We start from the raw sequence: 16,287 nt of genomic DNA on the forward strand, positions 1-16,287 counted from the left end.
AAAACAAAACCAAACTAGATGCTAATCACAATACTAAGTTGCTACTGCCCTTGTCTGGACTGCAGATGCCACATTACGATAGATCATGGTCTCAAGGAAAAAGTGATATAAAAACAGATAGAGAAAATGAATGTGAAAATCTGGTGTTTTGAGGTAGGTAGTAATGGGTTTGCAGAACTCATTCTCACTGAGTCAACATTCCAGTCTCCACGAAATATTTTCAAAGATGATGCCTCATTGTGTTAAGATAAAGGTAATGCTGTGATGATGAAGGAACACATGCTCTATAAGACCACTAAAATCCACTCATGCTGCACTGCAGGAGTCCCCTTTTGGAGACAGTTATTGGGCATGGTTTAATTTTAAATGCACTTGTATCACTGGCGAGCTTGCAGAACTCAGAAAGCTCCAATATACCCCAGCACTCAGACTAAGGTTCGTAATACAAAAACATTATCTCACTGAATTTTTGGGCCACCCCTGAAACGAATTACAATGAATACACTGAATATACTTTTTGCAGTACATGAATACCTGCAGACCCACTCCACGTGGTGCCCTTATTCTGCAAGGCATTTGTACAAACAGGAACATAAAATGTCCTACCCTGATCTTTTACGATCTAGATAGAACAATGATTGGAAAGAATGGCTTGTACCCGCAAGCAAACAGACTTTTGCAACACTGGGAATTGCATGTGCTAGTCCTGACCAGTGGTTTTGTCACAACAGCTACAGAAAGTTGTTTGTTTCTTCCGTGTGTTTAGAACTCCATTATGTTAACCCATTATGTCTTTGTTTCATCCTTCTACTATCTGGTCTCCCTAAATTTGAATCAATGCTTTCATCACCAGCTCCTTAACTAAATATTCAATGTAGTATCTGCAGGACTAACGGGCACAAGGACAAATGACGGTGTTTTTGGGGTGGTGGGAGAGAAGGCAGAGAGAGAAAAGGGATGCAGTAAGAGGATATGACGAAAACATCTAAAGGAAGTGGGTGAAGAAGTCAAGAAGATATTACAAAAGCAAGCTAACACAACTGAAGAGCTCTCAGCATACCATAGCTGTACATCAGCATGTGAGGGTTCCTGGACATGCATATGCATTAACTTCCATGGTAACACTATTATTGAAAACAATACTGGAATATAATCCACACTCACTCAGCCAGCACAGCCTTCAAAATGTGGTTTACATTACATCCAACTGTGTGTTTGCTTTTCTTTGTCTAAACTTTATTTTGCATTAACTTTAATGATGGAGCTTGAAAACTGGGATGTGGAAGGTGCTGCCATTTAGTTTGTTTAATTTTGCAATGATAAAAATAATAAATTCTACCTTACACACACACCAAAGAAAATCCTCAGAATAAGTATTTCTTTTCCTTTGTTTAGCTTGCTGATAGAACAATGATTATTGATTGGTTTATAAGCTTTAAGATGAAATCCTGGTGGTGAATGAAAATATGAAGAGATACTGAAAAAAAAAAAGGGGGGAGGTTGAATTTTAAAACAAGTTTTGTCTTTTTAAAATCCTGATGGAAATGAGATGCTATGGAGAAATAAATGTATTAGGAAGGAAATCTTCCGTGAAGGAGTATGAGCTCTGCTGTAATTCATAAACAAGTTTTTCCTCAACCAATTGAACATTTAATAGCAGGGTTAAAAATAAAAATGAATTTAAATAAGCAGCAAATTATTCTGATTGAGATCAACAGCCTTCCAAATTCACAGAGTTGTCCCCCAGTACGGAACTACAGTAAAACACATGCCCTGGCTATGTCCTGAGGTAATATAAAATAATGATATACTATATCCAACTGAATCCCAACTATGATTTTAATCTGCTTCTCCCATCTGCATTACATGACCTCAGCTGAGCTAAGTTTTCATTCCACATAAAAATGTGACTGTGACTCTAATCCACTGAACACGTTGATACGGGGAAGAATAAGCAAGGAACAGAGGATGCAAAGTGCCAGCTCCAAGGGACAGGCAGTGCCCTATTTTGTCATTGCCCAGCTTCTACCTCACCCATACTGGTCTGAAATATGCATTGCACTGGCCAATGCAAGCCACACGTACTGCACTGATCGCTGAGTCCAGCCATCAGTATTTGTGATGAAAACCCTTTTTCCTGTTAGCTGCCACCAGCCAAGGCTCCCCCAGCACACCATCCTTTGGGAGCTGAGTGTTAAGAGGCTGTGAGAGCCTAAGTTAAGAATTTAAACCAAAACAAACCAACAAAGCAATAGCCCAGTCATAAATCAGCTTGATTAAAAAAAGACTCCAGATCCACTGTTAACTTCAGAGCGAAGTAAAATGTAGCACCCAAAATATAATCATAATAAACACGATTTTCTCACTTCACACCATCTCTTCCTTTTGAATTGCTACTCTACAGAAATAACAACAAAAACTGCTTATACCTGTAGTCTGTGTTAGATAATGAGTCACTACAGCTGCATAAAGCTCATGGCCTATATACAGTATTATTTCTATACTTAAATACAGCAAATTCGACTCATTATTTGAATTTAAGATAGCCATTACACCTTTTTTGGACTGAATTTCTGAAGTAGTGCTTTTCAACTCTGCAAAGATTGCAGATGAATGAAATCAAACAGTAAAAGTTTAGACTACCTTAATAATTCATGTGAACAACATTCGTAATACAAGTATTTTGTTAAAACCAAGTATTCGCGCATTATTTAAGATGCAGAAGGGTGTTTCAGAGGGGTAAGGGCAGACAAATGGCACTATGAAGATATGGTTGTAGTGCAACAGGCATTTCCCCTGAGGACCACACACACTGGCTCCTCAGCACTCCTTGGCAACCTGAAGGTCTTGCTCAGACCACAAAGGGCAGAAAAACTGCTACTGACATTAAAACTGGACATGAAACTTTGATAAGCTTCCAGGAAAACTACATGCTGCACGTTTGCCATTGACTTTTACATAAAATAGAAACATTCAACATCTCCCTTCTCTACATAGCCAATTCCTGGCTGCACACCTAAAGAACCTTCCTGTTGTGGGGTGTCACTGAAGTCAAGAAGTTCTCTGACATCCAGCAGAAAACCTATTCTCCCTCCAGGTTTTTCCACATTCATGCTTAAATGGCTGGAGAACAGATGGAAAACATTTCGCCTCATTTCTATTCAGAATTCCCATGTTTTGAAGGAGGCAATTCTAAAATGCTATTTTCAAACACCTTTCCACCCATGTTCCAAGGGTTAACATGCACTGAAAATCTTTGAAAGCACAGATATTTGAGAATACCTGTTCTTTCAGAGCCTAGCTGTACCTCCACCATTAGCACACATCTACACTTTATTTATGTCTTCTTACTGTGCATTTCAGACCAATGCTAAGGATTACAAAGGTAATCCCTTACTTTACTGTCTGCACAACAGTAAAATTACACCATGATAACACTGTTCAACAGACTATGCTTTGAAGATGTAAAAGAGGCCTGAAGACAAAGAGAGACAATTACACACAAAACCTGTAAAAGGCAGAACTAAAGCCTTCTTTTAGCCTAAATGCCTATTTTGCTTTGCTGGTAATTATAAAGGAACAGCTCAGTCTTTGTAAGCAAGGCATAGACAGCTCAATGATGGAAGAGTAATACAGGTAAAGCTGGAGCAGGCTTTGTTTCCAGCCTAGAGCTGCAGAGATCAGGTTGGGTGTGCTGAACTTACCACGAACAAAGCATCAGAATATCATGCACCATCATCAAAAAGAAAACTGTAAGCCCCAAATTCTGTATAATTAATCTATGTTACAATAAAATGTTTTTATAAGCTTATCAACAGTCTTTCTAATAGACTATTTTTTTAAAATGCTATGAGTGTGTTAAATTCATTTAATTGTTAAGAAGTTCTATAAAGTTAAATCATGCATCTCTGCTAAAGTTACACTGAAATAAGGATTAGTTAACTTTTTGGATCGACAGCCTTCCACAATTTTAAGAATAACATCCACTGCCGTATTTCCTACAGCTGATACTTGCTTTTGATTATTTATGTAGGATTTTAGGGAATTGGATAGACCAGAAAAAGACAGATTAGGAAATAAAAGTTAAACTTACAATATTATAAATAAGGCATGAGCCACAATTCAATTAAAAAGATGACAGGGATCAAAGAAGGAGTCACTGCAACTACTGGGCTAGCTCAGGTTTTGTGTGCAAAGCAAGAATCTAATTGTGGATAAAATGAAAGTAAATTATCCCAGTCAGCTGAACTGCACAAGGAAGACAAACACAGCCAAAAATACTAAAAAAGGCAGGATCATCAAAATATTAAACATAAGCACCAAATGAAATGGAATTCTCTGATATCAATTCCTTTGTGACTGTTCATTACCTTGGTGCTAAGCACTGTCCATCCAGGCCAAGCAGGTCAATGACAAACCAGCAGAGAAGTCACCCTGAATGTAATTATTCACTTGGCATCTCCCCTGGGCTGAACTATGCAGGATTCACTCATGGTAACTCACCACTCGTGTGTATTTGATGGCCTTACAGGACACACTTCACTCCTGCCTCACACTCCCTGCACAAAGCTCAGATCGCAACCAATACCTGACATGATGACAACTGATTCTTATTAACACCCCTAGAAACACTCCCCTGCACCCCCCCCCAACATTTTCAAGAGGTTTTCACCACAACTACACCAATGACACATGAGAACACCAGCTACACTGCGTGCCACAGGCTACTCTGCCAACCCACGTTGGGAGTTATGTACGTCCTCCACCACTTCACACCTCCAGCTCTCAACTCCAGCATGATTCTACACTACCAAGACTAATTCAGGAGGACAAAGAAAGGGAAAGAGTATTTGGGGGTAAATGGCTGGCTTCCTGTATTCCATGAGGCTATTAGGAATGTAAAGGCCTGCTCTCAACAAATAAATACAGAAACTGCTAAAATAAGATTAATCTACAAGATGATTTATAGCCTTTTCAACCAACAAATTAAAAAAGGGATTAGCAATTTGTACACAGCGTGTACAAAGACACACATCTTTAAAAGGACAAAACTCCAGGCAATACTATTTGCTAAAGCCATGTAAAAACCAAAGATAATTCCAGTACAGAGATTTGCTCTATTCACAGCCAGGGACTTGGATTCAAAGCTTGCATTGATCTTAACTTACACAAACCTTACACTGATGGTTGGAAGGGAATTAATATGGAACTTAATTTCAAACAATGGTAATACGAGTTTGGAGTTTATAATCTTTCTTTTTTACATTATACTTCAATCATTAATTGATTTATTACTGTAAAAGAAAACAAGTAACTCTCAAAATGGAATTACTGCATTGGATTGATCAATGCTTTGAGTGAACACACTCAGCTGCTTCATAGGTTATCAACCTGTTTTTATTATCTTAAAAATAAGCAGCAGCAAATGGTGATGAATTATCCAGGAGTTTGTGGAAGTACAGATGTATATGGCATAAAATAACTAAGAACATAAAAAATAGAAAATAAATATTATTAACTACAACCTAAAGGAAGATGTTTTAGGAGGGAAAAAAAATCAATTTGCCCAAATGAAAATGTACAACATAGTAAAAAAGGTAAAATAAATTTTTGTGTTATCTACAGTTTACTGCTTACAGGGAGAAACACTGCAATAAAAAGAGGCTTAGATACAGCCATTAAAGTTTATTTTCAAGGGTTTAAAAATGCATGTGCAACAGCTACTAACACTTAGAGGGCTAACACTTCCTAAATCCCCCTGGCAGCTGCACCAACGCTGTAGGTGGTCCAAGAGACTGTTTCAGAGAATAGCTTAACTATTAAGAATGCCAATGGGATGCCTGACCACAATTTATTACATGGTATCATAGTCGTCTATGATAGTCTAGAATGGAAAACATAACATTTTTCCTTGGAAATGAACAGATTTACAAACTGGAAACCCTTCCTCCCCACACCCGCTGTATAATGACCTAAACACAGTAGTAACTCTGAAATTTAACCATTTAACTATGGGCCACACATTTACGTGTTAGTGTTTACTAGCTATTCACCCAGTAAAAGAAGCAAAAATCATTGCACAACTGCTTAATGATGAATTAGTCTTTAGCAGACCACATCCACAAGAATATATCAATGAGACGAAGCACAAAAGCATAGCCTAAACTTAAATACAAACTGACTTGGAAAAGAAGAATGTAGTTACTGAACCAGTTATTGTTTTCCCTGAAGTTTACTCCTGCCTGACTGTAAAACTTACAGTTCTTATTTTTAAATTCAGTTACGAAATTTTTCAGTTCCTGAAGAATCACATAGGACAATGAACCACTATCCTGCGGCATAGTGGTTCATTATCCAGAGCAGTGACAATGAACCACTACTACACATGCCACATCCATTACAGAGTTAGGCAGGCCTCACTGAAAACAAACCATTGTGAACTTCAAAGTTCATTTAGCACCAACTCACTTAGATGTTAATTAAATCTTGGTTTCCACAGTTTCCTGCAGTAAAACTTCTGTTCACTCCAATTGTGTGAAAAAGTATTTTTGCTTGTTCCAATTTAAAATTGTCTTTTAAGTGAAGATCTTTTCCTCACACTGTTAATTGCACTGAAGGGAAACTCATTACCCAGCTCGTTATACCACCCGTTGTATTTATTACATATTTTACTGTGTTTCCTGCTATTCACCTCCATTCAAAGTGAAGAATACTGCTCTGAAGTGAAAACATACCACTCTTCTTCGAAGATCAAATACCCCATGTCCTTAAAACAGATGCAAGTTATTTTTGCAGCATGTAATTCCTAGTGATATGCATCAGCTTACTTTTGGCAGCATTGGTGTATCTCTCTTCTTTTTCTTTTCTGAATTAGGATCATCCAGCAAATCTGGCTCAAAGGTGTACAGCTCTGTAAGCTCATTCATAGTAAAATGACGTTCCACTTGCTGTTGGTCGACAACCCGGAAAGACAATGACTGCTTTGTTACCTGACGATCATAGATCTTGTCTTCCATTGTTCCCTAAAAACCCAAAGACATATGTCATCTGACTGTTGACTAGACTGAGAAATGTATTTTTTCATTAGTGTTTTGACTAGATCTGGTTTTGCTTCAATTCCCCAAAGTAGGATTATGACCAAAAAACTGCAATTTCCTCAGCATGTACCTTATTTTGCTGCTTTGAGCAGCCTGTGTAAAGGAAAACAGATACCATATCACTGGGGTGGAAAGGAGAGGGAAGAGAAGCAGTCAAGTCTAACTCTTCACAGCTGTGTATGAGAAAATTAGATCCTTGATGAAAAAAGGAAAATTACTTTCTCTTTTTTTCCTAAAAAGATGATGACTGTGAGAAGTATGAGAACAGCACAGCCTGTTCTGAACATGGTAATTTAAAAAGGATATCGACGGTTCAGAAGTGCACAAGTACAAAAATAGACTGAAGCCTGAAGGAAAAACCCATGTCTGACAGTAGTGCGTTACAAAAAGTAATCCATTTAAGTTGGCAAGTAAATAGTGCCTTGATGAAGAGTTAAATACTGTTACCGGGAAAAGGTCTGCAGTCTACTCTGTAACACCTAAAGAACTAGAGAATGACACAAGGTACTTCCTAACAGAAATAATGGCATTATCCTTTAAAAAAAAAATCAGAATTATTATACATCTTCAATATGGTGACATAGCAGGTGAAACAGGTTTCCAAATCATGGCTGGATGCCTTTTTGTAACAAATTCTTTAGCTCCCTATGTTTTCATTCCAGTTGGACTGTCAGGGGCCCACATCCTCTATAGGGCCTTCAATTAAGACTTTTTAGTGGTGTGCAAACGGCAAAAGCTGAGAAGACTCTTCTGAGTCTGGATGTGTGAATCACTGCTACAACTCCAGATTCTGGGTTACACAAACATCAGCCAATGTGGGCTTAACAGGAAATAATTTCAATTCTTATTTATTTCACCCATCTTTCCTTCAAGAGCTTTTTCAGTGGCCAATTACTGCTGTCAGCTTAGGGCTGGAAGATGACTGCATCAGCGTGGATTGCTACAGGCTTCAACACAAGTCCAAGCAGTTACAGTTCACAAATCTGACTGCAGGACCAGAGTACCACAAAAATAGCAGACAGAAACCTACCTGAGCCAAAAACCTGTACACAAACACAGGCTTGTTCTGCCCAAAGCGATAAACCCTGAAAATACTCTGGATGTCATAGGATGGGTTCCAAGATGCATCAAAGATGATTACTCTGTTAGCAGCCACGAGATTAATTCCGAGGGAACCTGCTTTAGTGGATATAATAAACAAGCGGCCTCTGGAATAGAGGAAAGTTGCAAAATGTCAGTATTTTGGAAACCAATTATTGTTCCCATGTTGCTATGTTACTGTGCAGTTGTTCAGACACTGTAATAACTCAAACACTTCATTAAAATACTGTATTAAGCCTAAAACAGATGCAGATTTTACAAGGACAACACTTCAAGCAAAATGCACACTCCCAGAGACACAGATCAGGGCCTTTTGCAAACCAACTCTTAATGGTGGGGAAGAAAAAATGTTTGGGTTTGCATTTTCAAACTCTAACAAAATTAGTTATATCAAATTAAAGCATAATTTTAAACAGGCATATCCCATGCTATTGAAGCTGTTTCCTGGCTAGCGAACTTTCAGGATAACTCTGGAATGACACCGTCCCTTTGATGTATCTGCTTCTTTTGAATACCATCTCACTCAGGTTCAATTTAAAATGAGGTCTTGACATGTATCTGACAGAACAAACTATTTCAGAGCATTAACATTGAATTACTTGTTCCATTTAACTTTTATTCTTATTTTCTGTACATTAAAAATGACTGTAATGTAACTATGCATTTTAATTTTTAAACAAATTTTGGAAGGTGAAACTCCTTAACTTCATTAAACTTGTACAAATTTGTATCTATCTACCTATCCAAATCATACTGGAAAGTCCCATCTTGTATGAGCAGTGGATGGCTGGGAGACAATTATGGAGACAGCTAACACAGTTATATGCTTCTGACTGTCTAAGTGACTGCTGTCTCCTGGCCAGACCCCAATGGGGCTCTGACCTTCCTTGCTCCTTATATCCTTTTCAGTAATTGTAATAAAAAGATTCTCTCTGATCCAAAGTGTCTAAAATCTAAGTAAGAATGAAAACAGCAAGGAAATACTGAACAAGTACTGATCAGTAGAAATGGAAATAATCTCAGGAAACCAGAAACCTATTCTTGTTGCACATTCTTTGTGCAAGTTCTGCACTAGACAACATTGTGACATTTAGCTCCCTAGCCTTAAGAGGTCATTATGCTAATACAAATAGCAAAGAACAATGGAACAAAAGAAAGAGAAGGGGGTAAATTAAGCATATATATATATAACAAGAGATCTCACCTCACATTAGTTTCATCATTAAATTCCTCAGCCCATTTCTTTCTTGACTGAGCTGTAGTTGAACCATCTAAGCGATAGTAATCAATGTTTCTGAACCATTTTCCTTCACCTATAGATTTAATAGTCAAATGATTAAAATGCTGATTGCATAAATAACCAGACTGATAACACGGGATATACACAACTCCAAACAGTAAAAGAACAAATAAGGAACATAAAATACACTTTTCTCTGGCATTTTAAAACAAGGGGAGAAGGCTCCAGTTATTCAAGATAGAGAACATTTTTGGAGGATACAGGTGCTTGCCACAGGCACGCCTTGAAAATGATGTAGTACAGCCTGCACAGCTGTATATAAATATAAGATACATAACATGACATATATATACAAATATAAAGTATGTAACATGACATAAAATAATAGCAGCAGCGTTTGTGATGACAATGATCATCCACAAGCCTGCAATAGCTTGTACAAACCCTAAACCGATGTTGCCTAAAATGATTTAAAAAAAGAATAAGATAGATGTTGTCATTATTATTTCAGGTTGCAAGAAGTATCCAGCATGTATCCCTCTTCATTTCTTCTTCAGATATTGTTATTTTTTTACAAAAAGATCAACTGATATTAAATGAAACTCCTCAAAGCAGTTTTATACAGACTGGAATTTAAATATATGGATTTATAATCAAATTATGTTCCAAGGTTTAACTTAAGTTGAAGTATTTGAAAAGGCCTGAGCTTTTTTGGGGCAGTTCCTCTTATTTTTCACTATTTCTAGTTGTAGATACACATTTGCAAAGATATGCCTTAACCTGGAGCCAAAGTTCGTTTCGAAAAGTAACTACGTGTACTCTTCAGGCATTACAGTACTAACTGTGCTTTTCAAACTGATCGGTGTAGTCTGACGTTACACAATTAGTCTAAGTAAGTCTCTCGCATACAAACAGCATTCATAGATAAATGCTCAAAAAGGCATTTCAAAAGTCAATGTCTGATCATTTTGGAACTGCAATTCAGAAAAATCTCTTTATTACCCTGTGAGTTATGGACGTTTCTTTTCCCCCATCAACAGATGGGGGAAAAATAATCACAGCTGATAGCGGATTTTCTTCTCTCCCCAAGACACATGTCGCCTTTCCTTTTCATTAGCCATCAAGGTATAGAAACACAAAATAAACCCCACTGTGCCATCAATTACACAAAAAATAGCATTTTTAGGAGACAGCACTGCTCAATATAATCAAATTATAAGAAAAAGATTGTTGAGTTGTATCAGGAAAGTCTCTGTGTGGTGAATCTTGCTACGATACACAGTCTAGTCGCTTAACAAAAGAACAACCACAAATAAAAAAACCCTACCCCTTAAAACATTATATCACACTAAAGGCACAAACTCCACAGAATACAGACAGCTCATAACATCTGAAGATGACAAATGTTCAGAAGCTAAGGAAGCAACAGCCAGAAACAATAAATCTGTGATGGATCCTGGAGATCTTCACCAAATTATGGTGTTGGTATTACCGAGCCACACTCCTCTTACACAACTGCTCGACATGTTTACACTTGGATATTTGAAAGGAATTCAGATTCAAAGGAATTTTTCATTCAACATGTACTGGGAACTGAAACTTCACATAAGGATGAACTGTAACATCAGGAGCTCTGCAAGGATCTCACAGAGTGACAAGAAGAAACATCCTATGCAGAGGACATGGTTGCCTAGTGAGAAATTCCTCGCCATTTGGGCATCTCTAGGATAATAATTAATACAATACTTTGCTTCCTTATGAAATCCATAAAACAATCTACTGAAGTACACTTGAAGCCTAAATTCGCATTTTGTATGTTCTACATACTGTTTTAAAGCAGTCTGATTTTCTTACATTAGCTCTCTGCCCGTAGGAAGGATCAGAATTTGCCATGCATCAGCGTATAACACCACAAAATGCCTTCTTTTGAATGATGAACATTTAATCTGCTTAGGCTTTACTAGGCATGGACGATAGAGAATGAAATCAAAAGTGAATCTATAATGGGACAGCAGAGACCACCTGCAGAGGAGACCAATAATCCTGCCAACTTCAGGAATAGTACAGAGCATACAATACTTCTAATGAAAACAATTATTTCAGATCTGTTCTCTCTGGACTGAAGAAAGACTTGTGACACTCACCTTTATAAATAGGCTTCTCAGTTTTCTCCCTGTTGGCCAGCTCCAGAAAATCTTCTATCAAATCCAGAGATATTAGGGACTGGCTAAACACTAGGCTGAAAACAAAGGGGGAAACACAAAATTCACCTCTCAGGTTATCTGAATTATTGTATTGCTTTATTTTTCTTCCCTCCTCACTCTGATACTAGCTTTGAAACAAACAGCCTTTCTAGACACAGAGGAAGACTTTGGTGGATTACACATGCATGTATGGGAAAACTCACTGATAAAAATGTATGTAGCATGCACGTTTGCTTCAGAAAACTGAGCTTCAGCATTACGAAAACCAAATGAAGTATCAGACTAACACGTTTATAAGGTCATTAAAAACATTTCTAGAACTGCCTTACACTTTGTCTCCAAGCTCCTCTGCCATTCGAAGGATTTCAAAGAGAAGCACCATCTTCCCAGAATGTTCCAACACTTCAGCATCTGCATCAGTGACAAAATCTTTGTACCAATCTGGCGCTGGGCTACCAGGGTTGGAAGAGGATGTAGCTTTGCCTATAAAGAACAACGTAAAAGTAGTTTTAAAAGATACAGGCATGGTCTCCATTTAAGTGCTTTGAATGTCTCAGCTACATAGTTGTTTCCTCATTATTAGGCTTAACAGGTATGAAAAGAATTAAACAGGCAAAGAAAAAATAGCATTTGCGCTATTAGCAATCACCAGATTAGCAGTTATCAATAGCACAAGTCATCAATAAGAGTCACAAATCCCCTTTTTGTGTTGCAGGATATTAGGAGAAATAGTTCTACCACCTCCATCTTTCCCCCAAGAGTACTTATCTACAGCTTTGTTTCCAACAAGTCTGCATCTTTGAAAACCCATCCATAAATGTTACAGCCAGTGAAAAGCAGCTTAATTCTGTGAGGCACAGATTTAGGATCTTTTTTCCCCTAAGCTAATTTGAAGGACAACATTAGCATATAGGGAAAAAAAACCCCTAACCTAAACCAAAACAACTCCTCCCTGCCTTTTATATTAATTCACAGTAGAGGAAAAAAACCAAGCAGATTGCACCATCATACTCTGCCTTTTTGCAAAGTTCTACCTAGTTGGATAGAACTTGGAGCAACCTGCTCTAGTGGAAGGTGTCCCTGCCTGTGGTAGGGGGTTGGAACTGGATGAGCTTTAAGGTCCCTTCCAACCCAAACCATTCCATGATTCTATGATTCTTCAAGGAAGTTTCTTGTCTGCTCATCTGCTAACACACTAATAAAACCTGAAAAACACGTAGCTGCAAACAATCCCATTTTGAACATGTTACTCTAAGTTAATTTTGTTGATTTGACTTAACTCTGCACCAAGCAAAACAATTCTTCTGGGGCCTGGATCACCCATTCAACAGTGTCTGATGCAAACCACAGCAATCTTTAATGATAATCCCATTATGTTCATTCTGAATTCAACCACGAGAAAGCATGCATTCAGCATTATAATCAGAAAGGCAGACAAGAACCATGATTTACCTCGATTTAAGTTGTTTAAATTTATTTTATAATATTTCTATGATCTTCAATTTAACCTGCTTTTCATGAGAGTGGTAAAAATTGATTAATTAGATTCATAACACTAACTTTTTTCACATAGAAACTTGGATCTGCTACTTACTTACACAGTAGAAGCGTTCTATCTCATGAACAATTCAAATCATTTACATTTTCAGACTATGCACTGCAAATCAATCATGACACAACAGTAAAGTTCATGTTCAAGATAGAACTGATGCTGACAGAATTCACATTTGAGCTTCCCTTCATACAAGCTTTTGAAGAATGTATTTTCCAATACCAAAATGAAGAATGAACAAGTTAACTGAGTAAGAGACCTAGATGTGCTGTGGGAAAATCCTATACGCACCACCTATCTATTTCTGTCTTCACCCCAAAACTTTGCAGAAGGGCCCCCAAGAGCTGCAGTGAAAGTCTGCCCAAAACCTTGGCTGGTGCAGCACCAAATGTCTGCTTAGAAACTCTGTACCTACATTAAACTGAACAAGGCTGTACGAGAGAGGGGAACATTAAAGTGATTGAGAGACAGAGTCATCCTGCCTATAATGAAAGTATTTGCTTTAACACATTTAACCTGCATGGGTATGTATTTTACCGTATACACATTGCATGTGTATTTTACACACACACACTCATACGATTCTTCTTACACGTTTACAGTATATTTGTTATTTGGATGGGGACCAAACTAAAAACATTACCTGCCTTAAATGTCCCCCAAAATTCTTTATTTAGGCAAAGTGAACAGACACACAAGAAATGATATAATCAGAAAACCTGCTCTATGATACTAGGTACAAACCCTAGATAACTAAAGGAAAATCCAAAACTGAAATGTACGGATGTAAGTAGTTTAAATTCTTAAAAAGGTCTCATATTCCTGTTGCATTGTATCTGCTTGCTCAACATCCGTTTCAAACTCCAGGCACAACAATGAATGACATGCAGATTTCTTAATCTTTCCACTCATCTTTCACCAATATGCTTAAAAAGAGATGAAAAGCAGCATAGTTCCCCTGTTCACTTTGTATCATTTAGTACTTATGAATTAAAACAAATTAACTGTGCATAGAAGCAGTTTGTGGAATTAAGGAATTTGCCATTTTGCAACGAAGCAGAATCCCAGAGAGCCCTCTCAAATCGCCTTTGCAAAATGAAGCTGCCTTGTGTTTGATCCAATTTTGTATCATACTCACCTTCCTCTGATTTTGTAACAGATGCAGGGTTGTTTCCAAGTTCTTCTGCATTTCCTTCTCCACCTCCCCGAGATCTTGAATTCCAGACTTTAATGACTTCAACATCGTTATCGCTGCCGCTTCCGCTTGAGCTACACTCTTTCTTTGCTTTTTTCCCCTTGGATTTTTTTTTCCTAGAAAGGTAACATTGTGCACCCCATTAGTCTGTACAAATTCTACTGCTAGCGAACATATTCTAACAGATAGATAAAATTCAGCATTTATAGAAATCACTTAAGCTCTATGAGGGAAATAAATCCAACAAACAACGACGAATAAAAGCTCAATTACTTGGCATAATCATCAGAACTTAAGCTCATTGAAGTTTCATCGGAATCTGAAGCGATGAAGTCATCCATACTGTCTTCATCAAAATAGCCCTCAAAAGAGAAAAAACAGAAATTTACTAAGTCTGCTCGTCCAGAAGCTTTTATTAAACCTTTAGCCATCTGCTTGTTCTTCATTTAAACAATGGTAACTTCTACAAAGAGTTGGCCTTGCAAAATGTTTCGAGAATGACAACATCCCCAGAAACAAAAATATGACAAAACCAGCAGCAAAATTACCCCACAGCAACAAAGATTTCCATTAATTTGATGAAACTTTACCTAGCATTTGGCAAAGCTTATTTGGAAAGTACTCAATAGACAGTATTTTGATATATCTAATTTACCTTATTTTCTTTGCTAATATAGTCCAGCTGCAAACACCAAGGGTGAGTCCAGATTCTGCTCAACATCTGGAAATCCTGGAATAGTTTAGCTCCAGCCTTGCCTCTTCCACCTTCATTGCTACCACCTACACCTGACAATAAAGTTCAGGTTTTAGAATGAAACCTGGAAGCCAGTTTGCCACATACTGTTCCCTCTTTGAACAACACGTTAGCCCGGTACTGCGTGTTCTTTCCAGATGCACATCATATTGTAACGTCTCTCGTAAAAGAGGTCAAATTACTGAGTCACAGGCATTTTTTTCCTAGTTAAAGTTGTCAAAATTAGATTTTCCCCTTTTTCTTGATAATGAGAAACATGATTACATTTTTACATAAAAGCGCATTTCTCCCCAGCACAGGAATGAATCCAAATCCTCTTAAAAGGACAGTCATGTCTATTCAGGTTTTACAAAAGCAGCCCAAGGTACAACACACAAAATACAATTTGCATTTAGGTTTCAATGAACTTGGCTTACTATTTTGAGCTACCTTTATTTAATGGCTGTAATGTTGCAGTATTCTGTTACAATAAAGAACCTAAAAAAAGCCCAGCCTATTTTTCCACTGTCTAAGCACACATTAGTGCAAAGTAGTACAATGTTCAGAGAGGTACATTTCTGTTTTGTAGTCTCCATTTCTCATCAAGCAGCACATTAACCTTAGGTTCTTGGAACAGACTGGTTTTCATATTTATTCTATGAACTTAAGGCACGTATACCTGCAAGAAAATAGTATTCATTGCATCATAATCATCAAATGTCTACAGCACAGTAGGCACAAAGCTTATTCTGTGCATCCAGTAAACATCTACAGATTATAGGTATTTTAACAAAGTAAGCTCTTCCTATGTTTTAATCATATAGCAGCTTCAACTATCTTCCCGTTTGTGCTCCCCTAGGACTTGGGGAAATGGAATTGTAAGGGCAAAAGAAATTGCTAGATTCAACTCCCTAAACCTGAGCTAACATCACAGAGAAACCTGCTGTCAACACATTTCAACTTAACAATTCCTACAGACTTTTTCATTTTCTGTATTACAGAAGTGAAAGAAAACATGTATCATTTTCATTAAATGAAGGAAAAACTTGGTAAAATTTCATTTAAAATGTGAATTCTAGTTTATGCCTGTTACAGTGCACAGAAAAAAAGGTAATTTTAAACATTTGCCTGCAAGAAACAGCAAATCCCCTTCTACATTTATCTT

General features: G+C 37.4%; 1 protein-coding gene across 7 annotated transcripts in view; it reads right to left on the reverse strand.

The window, feature by feature from the left end:
* Positions 1-16,287, reverse strand: part of ATRX (ATRX chromatin remodeler) — an 81,609-nt gene that overhangs the window by 7,371 nt on the left and 57,951 nt on the right. For 6 of the 7 annotated variants that reach the window (XM_030497233.1, XM_030497234.1, XM_030497232.1 and 3 more), the window contains 8 exons: positions 15,045-15,175; positions 14,663-14,751; positions 14,333-14,505; positions 11,972-12,125; positions 11,583-11,677; positions 9,403-9,511; positions 8,128-8,305; positions 6,828-7,022 (listed from right to left, as the gene is read on the reverse strand). In XM_030497233.1, coding sequence (XP_030353093.1) covers positions 6,828-7,022; positions 8,128-8,305; positions 9,403-9,511; positions 11,583-11,677; positions 11,972-12,125; positions 14,333-14,505; positions 14,663-14,751; positions 15,045-15,175 — 1,124 coding nt within the window. Of the gene's footprint in view, positions 1-6,827; positions 7,023-8,127; positions 8,306-8,937; positions 9,100-9,402; positions 9,512-11,582; positions 11,678-11,971; positions 12,126-14,332; positions 14,506-14,662; positions 14,752-15,044; positions 15,176-16,287 lie in introns of those variants that run through there. The other variant, XR_003993108.1, reaches the window with a different exon arrangement.

This window comes from Strigops habroptila, chromosome 9 (genome assembly GCF_004027225.2).
Source record: "Strigops habroptila isolate Jane chromosome 9, bStrHab1.2.pri, whole genome shotgun sequence".
NCBI lineage: Eukaryota > Metazoa > Chordata > Aves > Psittaciformes > Psittacidae > Strigops > Strigops habroptila.